This window comes from Mus caroli, chromosome 3 (genome assembly GCF_900094665.2).
Source record: "Mus caroli chromosome 3, CAROLI_EIJ_v1.1, whole genome shotgun sequence".
Lineage (NCBI taxonomy): Eukaryota > Metazoa > Chordata > Mammalia > Rodentia > Muridae > Mus > Mus caroli.
In genome coordinates this window covers 126725431-126733177 of record NC_034572.1, presented here as the reverse complement: position 1 = coordinate 126733177, position 7747 = coordinate 126725431, and the positions used below count along the sequence as shown (strand labels likewise).

At 47.4% G+C, this 7747-nt stretch overlaps 1 protein-coding gene across 3 annotated transcripts in view; it reads right to left on the bottom strand.

Moving 5' to 3' along the window:
- The window catches only part of Ppa2 (pyrophosphatase (inorganic) 2), a 74001-nt gene extending 67329 nt beyond the window's left edge, over positions 1 to 6672 (bottom strand). For all 3 annotated transcript variants that reach the window (XM_021158331.2, XM_021158332.2, XM_021158333.2), the window contains exon 1: positions 6486 to 6672. In XM_021158331.2, the coding sequence (XP_021013990.1) occupies positions 6486 to 6627 (142 nt within the window). In that variant the 5' untranslated portion in view covers positions 6628 to 6672. The remainder of the gene's footprint in view (positions 1 to 6485) is intronic.
- Positions 6673 to 7747: the final 1075 nt, after the last annotated feature.

Below are 7747 nucleotides of genomic sequence, written 5' to 3'. Positions count from 1 at the left end.
TAATTTAAAAAGGAGTTTGAATGAAGTACCCTACCTGAGTGGACAATGACACTTCCAGAAGACAGCTATAAATAAAAATCTCAGGGCAAGGCGTGGGATACCCTGCTATTGAGCTTTTTGGTCACGGATGCCCCAGAGGTGTTCAACCACATAGGCTATTGTCAGGGCCCTTGTTTACCTACTGGAGCAATATCATAAGACCCATTGCTGAAGACACCACACGCTTCGGCTGCAGGACACAGCCTAATTAAACCTAACAGAGAAACCTCCTCCCCGCTGGCTAGCTTTCATGCTGTGAGAATGTGCTCTGCAGGCCGCTGGGGCAGAAAACACATTCCTGCTCCTCACGAACACTGAACACTGACGTGCCAGGTAAGACGTGCCTGCTGGTGCCACAGGGGCACAGCTTTGATAGGGCAATCAGCTGCTCTCATATGCCCTCGTGCCTGGTCCCACATCCATAGCTACCTCTAGCTAGACTTAATGAAACATTTTATATATATATATATATATATATATATATATATATATAGAGAGAGAGAGAGAGAGAGAGAGAGAGAGAGAGAGATCTGGGAGGGATTTGGGAGAGTCGGAAAAGGGAAGTAGGGTTAGATGTGAGATTTTATTATGTATAAGATTCTCAAAAATAAAGAGAAAATTAAAATGTCTAAGTTCTTAAAGTCAAAAGAGGAAAGAAATACAACCATTAGGTATGTACTGCACCTGAGACACTGAGCACTTTCATGCACACCTCACTGCACGCACTCCAGGGCAGTTCTCTGATTACTGCTATCCCCATGTTAGAGAGAACCTGAGCTAAAAGATGTCATCGGAGGTCAGAGACATCATGCATCATGCCACAGTTAGTTCAGCCAGGTAACTTGTCTGAGGTTAGAAAGCCTGAACTGAAACCCAAAGGCCTTGCTTGCTGGCCTGCACCTGTCACCACAGCACAGAAGAAGCTTCGAGAAGCTTCAGGAACCACCCTATAGGGTACTTCCCTGGCTGAACGCCATGAAAACTCCAGAGCTATGGGGACGGTGGCGCTCAGTCTTCCTAAGTCTGTGACACTTTGATACAGTTCCTCATGTGGTCGTGACCCCCAACCATAAAACTATTTCCAGTGTTACTTCAGAACTGTAACTTTGCTACTGTTATGAATAATAATGTAAATATCTGATATGCGGCCCCAATGAAAGGGCCACTAGAGTCACAACCCACAGGTTGAGAAACACTGCACGAGGCTGTTACCAATGTTCTAAGAAGTGAGTCACATGGCTCAAATGTTTGGGACATGCTGCCTGACGTCCGAATTCTTCAGAACTTTAATGTGTACATTATTATTCTCCAAGAAGGCAGTAAAATGAAATGTTTTGGTTAAGCCACAAAACCCTAAGTTTGAAGGCAAAACTAACGCGTCAAATGGACGCAAGTGTTCAAGAAAGCACAGTTTGGGTTACCGGGTCCAAGCTTCTCGCTCCACGATTTATAAAATGACGTCAAGAAACGTAAAGGGCGGAGACAAGGGTTCAGCAAGTCACTAAGCAAGACCACGGGGCAGAGAGGCGTGGCAGTCCCCGAAGCCCTTTCCCGAAGCGCTTTCCTGGTATCACCCAGTTTCATGTCTCTACCTTTCTACATATTCCAATTTTTAAAAAACATTTTATCAACCAATTATTCTTATTAATTGTGGAGGAAAAAAAATTGAAGCTCAAAAATGCTCTGTCTGCGACTGTATCAATATCTCAGAGACTTGGGATATGTGTGAAATACGGGCAATGTTTCCATTGCTGAACGATGATTTTCATCCCTAACTCTGGCTTCTCTTCTGTTGAAACAGAATACCCTTGAATTGCTCATAGGCACCAGCACCAAATGCATCCAGGTTGGGTTCTTTTTTTATATATAATTTTATTTATTTATTTTTGATATTACAGTGAGTTACTGTAACGAGTAAACGAAACTAGGAGTTAGCATTTGCATCTCCTGTCCCCCTTCAACCTCTCCTTCAGTGACTGTGACTGTCTGGATTAAAAGTTCCTCATCTCCTCTTCCCCAGCTCACCCTCAAGTAGTAGATTGACTGCCTTTTCAGTCACCCCTTTCAGCAGTCCCGGTCCACTGGTGCCCTCTGGTGGTAGGTACAGGAATTGTCTAACTCCACTTTCCAGTAAGAATTAAGCCATTTGAACCCTTTCCCCAGAAAGCGCCCAATTTTATTCGGATTTTTGCCATTTGCTGCAGTAAAACATTTTATCTGTTTTTCCCTTCTGTTCTGCCCTACTCACTCTATTAAATAAAAAATAATTTTTACTTATGACATCCTAATTTCACAATAATCTTATGTATATTTGATGCTAAAAACAACCCCCCCCCCCAAAAAAAAACCAAAAAAACAAATTACAGGGTAGCCTCAGAGATGCTGTCACAGATCTTGTCCAACAGTCCAACACAGAGTACTTGAATTTCTACTATGAATGCATTCAATGCCTTGAAGGAATACTAGTGCTGCTAGGACCTTGAGAGGATTGGGACAAGGTGCGCTGCCTCCTCCTAAGACAGAACTGCCCCCAGCAGCACACAGCAGGAGAACCAGGATTAACACCCAGGCCTCCCCACCCCAAATGCAGTGCTTGACCAACTGTGCAGTAGATTGTAGGCCCTCAAACAATTTTTCTCTGCCTTTTTACAGTCTTCACTATCAGATATCTTTTTTTATTTTTGAGGGCAGGGCACGGGGCTGTATTTCATCCCCTGCTTGCTCAGCACACTTTTTGTAGACTGCGCCCTGACCTAGGTAGGTTGTATCTCACTATAGCAGTAGTTTCAGGCTAAGCTGTACCCTGAGAAACTCCATTCTACAAGCAGAATTTGACTCCCTTTTAAGTCCAAAAGCGGGGAGGCAAGAGGACTCTGCACCTTGGTGGACAACTAAACGACCAGCTTAATAACCTGCATTTGCTCTCCAGGACCCACATGTGTTACTGGCATGTGCATGCATGCATACACACACGTGTGTAGCTGGCACGTGCATGCATGGACACACACATGTGTAGCTGGCATGTGCATGCATGGACACACATGTGTAGCTGGCATGGGCATGCAGGCATACACACATGTGTAGTTGGCATGTGCATGCATGGACACACATGTATAGCTGGCATGTGCATGCATGCACACACAAACACACACAAGTGCTACAACATCCTCCCATGGATGCCATAAAGAAAAGCCTGTTTGCAGAAGGTGTGGGGAGCCCCACACTGGGAACCATAGACACTGTATTTCTGCTTTGGGGTTTCTAGTTCCATTAACAAAAGAATCTAGAAACAGACTTGAAAGGAAGTGTGATGACAATCGTATTAGAAATTGAAGAAGAATCATCAGAGGTCGCAAGCTGTGAATTGGGGCAGCTCCCTGGGAGAAGACTGGGAAGAGGAAGAGAGAAAGCCATAGCTGGTGAGCAGCCACGAGGTGAGAGGGGGAGGGATAGCTTCAGAAAGTCTGGAAAAAAGAAAGAACTCCGTTTTCCAAGTAACTCAGAAAAGTGGGTAGGCTCAGCAGTGCTCTGTAAGCTTCGATGCTGAGTGAGGGTGTCTGGGAAGGATAAGTACAATAGTCTTATTACACATAAAGGGCATAATTATTCCTCCCATCTCCTTAGCATAGCACTAGGCGCATCAGCCTCCCTGACAGCCAGTCTCAGCGAGGTGACTGACAGGCCCAGATGGATTAACTCTTATGGGAGTTGACATAATGTTCTAATCTTTGGAGAACACCAGAGCAGGTCTTATCTCCACCCAGGGCCAAAGGTTCATTCTTTTGGATAGGAGAAAATTGCTTTTCCTTATTGAGCCTCTACAGAGCTGTATATCCATCCTCAATGGTCTTGAAGAATGACATCCCCCCTCCCCCAACAGTCTCTAATCTCTTAGAAGATGGGCAGAGAATAGGAAATAGAAATAACTCATTGTTTTGTTTTGTTTTTAACCATGAAAATCTAGAGATCCAGAATGGATTAATGCCCGGACCGGACTTTCAATCACACCTTCCTTCATAGGTGGCTTCCAGAACAGAAGTCAGAAGAGACAAGGATCCAGGGCTCCCTTCCAGCATTCCTGACCAGGAGACAGACAGCTCCCACTGTCCCTGGGGCTTCAGGTGCAGCCTACTAGAATTCTAGCCCACACCCTCTCAACCCTTCACATGGACAACCTGACTTAACCATGAAGCTCAGCTCAACTCTGACCCCATGGCTCTCGGCCTGGTTCAAACCTCTGGCTTATCTGATTTCCCAGCACCTTGAACAAACACCTGCAGTGATTCTCTCTGCATCTGCAACAGCCAGTTTCTGCCCTTTTGTACAGGCACTGGGAAGCCCTAGAACAGCTACAGCCTCTTTAACTCTTCTGCAGCCATTCTGTAACCTACACAGAGAGATGTATTTACCACAGGGTGTGTATGCGTGACCTTGGAGTTAGCAGTTAACTAAGATTGGAATCAAGAGCCTGGTTTGAGCTGGGGAGATAACTAAATTGGCAAAACCCTTGGCTGTGCAAGCAAGCAGTAGGATGTGAGTTTGCTCCCCAGAACCCAGGTAACAAAACCAAGCAGGATGGTACATGCTTATTGTCCCAGTCCTGGGGAGGCAGAGACCAACAGATCTCGGCGGCCCCTGGCCATCTAGCCTCACCTACCTCCAGATCAGTGGCACGCTCTGTCTCAAAAAATACAATAAACAGCACCCAAGGATCAAGACGTCGTACTGCTGGCATGCACCTGTGCACAAAGAACCTGTGTTTGCCTGCGCCAGTAGTCAGGGGTAAAGTGGGGCTCCACAAACCCCATGCTGCTTCTCGATTTACTGTTATTCCATTAATTCTGACACCGTAGAAAGACGTTTCTGATAGGAGACATTCATGACATATTACTGCACTTATTGAAAACCCAGGACACGTCCACCATATTATACACACAGGCTTTTCTGCTTGGGCTTTCTGCCATTATATAACAGCATCTCTTCTGGAAAACACTCCCAGCGGCTGTTACATTGTAACTTTGGGAATAAAACCCATTCAGAAATGAGCACACTTATTAAGGGCTTCCCTTCCTTCTGTTGTTTTATTTTTATGGTTGTTCTTGTTTGGAGACTGTTGTCTACCCAGGATCCGGTTGTGTACACACCCGCTTTTAAATTTTAAAAGACCTAAATCCATCTTGCCTCAACAAGAAACAAGACAGAGTCTCTTGTAGAGGAGAAAACAGAAACTAATTGTGAAGAAACTATTTATTATAAGATTTATTACAATGACAAGAGTTTGCCATTGGAAGTGTCCCATGTTTTCAATCCAGGAGACAGAGGGAGGTATACTACTTTGAGTTCCAAGCTGCCCAGGGCTGCCCAGTGAGGCCCTGTCTCAAAAAAAAAAAAAAAAAAAAAAAAGAGTTTAAGCTAGGTTTGCTCCCTTATCGCAAAATAATCCTCAACCTTCGGCTCCAGAAAAGTAACTGTAAAAAGCAAAGTACAGTTATTAATGATTTCAAGTTATACTCTAAGTCCGGTGACTTCTTTGAACATACATAGCAGTTTCTGCAGCCCTATTTTATAGGGAAAAAAAAATTCTAATGCTTAGCAAGTTAAGACACTCATCCAGGATGGGGGTCTCAGAACAAGATTTAGCTTCACCTCTTCAGGGCGGAACCTCCTAAGAGGTGTGCACAAGACTTGACGTTGCAACAGCTCCGCTACCTGGTATTAAGTAAATGAGGCCTGAAAGCAACCCATCTACGTGGCTATTTTCACGCTATTGTTAACGAGACCTACAGAGTGAAAAGAAAAAAGAAAGTAGCCAGGAGCTTTTCTGTCTTTGGCCCCAGCCCAGGGCAGCACAGACGCCTCTAGGCAAGAAGTGGCACCACATTCTCGCCAGAACGCCAGCCAATCTCCTGCTTGTGGATGGCATTCAGGGTGCAAACTTTTAGGTTAAAAACTCAGTTGACTGTTGCTGTTTTTAAGTTAACCTTACCAAACAAAAGGTTTCGTGATGGCGTTGTGCACACAAGCCTATCCCAGCGCCTGGCTCACATTCTCCTCCCACTTTCCTCCCTGCCTGTACGCCTGCGCTGACAGCAAGGTCGTGGTCGCAGGCAAACTCGCTTTCGGAGTGAAGCCCCCGGTCCCCAAAGTTCTGCGTCCGTGCCGAGGCGGATGGGCTTAGCAGCGCCCAGGAGGGCGGCGCGGGCGAGCGGCGGGCGGGCGAGCGGCGGGCCACGGCGCGGAGGTCAGCGGGAGGAGCGCGGAGCCGCGGGCCGGCTGCGGTCGCTGCAGAGGGCGGTTGGCCCCGCGCCGCCCTGCGCGCCGAGACCGGTCCCCTCCGCAGCGGGCTTGGGCGCGGGCTGCGGACCCGGCCGGGCAGGGCAAGGCAGGGCAGGGCACGGCGCCGCGGCTCCTCCGCGGGCCGGCGCGGAGCTGGGCGAGCGACTTACTGAAGAACAGGCGGTAGTCCTGCGAGCGGGGATGGCCCAGCTCCTCCGTGCGGTACAGGGACATGACGCGGCGCGGAGGGCGGGCGGCGGCCCCCACGCGCCACCCTCGGCCGACGCTCAGCAGCGGCAGCAGCGCGCGCATGGCGGACCGTCTCTGAGGCCTGCAGGGTCGGTGCTGGGCCCGGCGTGGCCGCTCGACGGCGCCCCCTGCCGCCCGGAGCCCGCACTGCCTCCCCGCGGTCGGTCTCAAGTGGCATCAAGTCCCACCCTCTTCTGGATTCCTGGGGCCACCTACCTCCACTTTCCTCCAGGAGCCCTCAGAGGTCTAAGACCATCAAGTCAAGGAGACAAGGACCTTAGAAGCCCCAGGAATTCACCACCACGCACCCACTCACACACTGTCAGTGTCTGCGATCAGACTTTGATTACATTAATGTAGCACTTGGTTGCATGCATAGCTCCAGAAATTTCTAAAGGACCATCCAAACCGGAAGGCGGGAGTGTGTACACACACACACACACACACACACACACACACACGACTATAATGTATAATGATGAGCGTCCTTGTAAAGACACCTGACACAGATTTACCCTAAATCTGTAATTCCCTCAAACGCCACTTCCACCATAAGGCCCTTTAATATTTAACCCAAGTACAGGTAATTTCTAACTTCTCTGCAATTGCATACATCACAAGTATTTCTGTCTGGTCCGGTGGCCACAACTAGTTACAACAGCAGTCTTTACTCTGCAGTCTGGTCCAGTAGCAACGGGAGCTGTGGTTCTAAGGAAGGAACCAGCCATTTCCCTTTTCTGTACACCAGTTGATTGGGAAGACCTCACTGGAATGGTCTTCCGGACCTCTACCAGTTTCTGCTCCAACTGTGAGCAAGGCTCACATTCTCACCTCCTGGGTTCTTTCTGCATCTAAATTGTGACAGTTAAAACCAAAACTGGTTTTACCCAGGTTCCTGAAAGGACCTCTTAGAGGTGCCACTAGCCACTTAGACATTGCTCAGCCTAGTCTCTAAAAAATGCTGACATTAGTGGTTTTGTAACACGTCAGCATGATTAGACTGAGTTGCAAGCTAAGTTGTCCTACAAAAAAATGGAAACATTTCCTTCCTGCGTTTATTTCATTGATTTATACAATTGTGCCTATGTGTAAAAAAGAAAGCTTAAAATTTCACCTAAACTTCAAATATTGGATATTTGAGAAAGAAATTCCTGCTGAAACAAGGTTCTGGGCTGTCTAACAG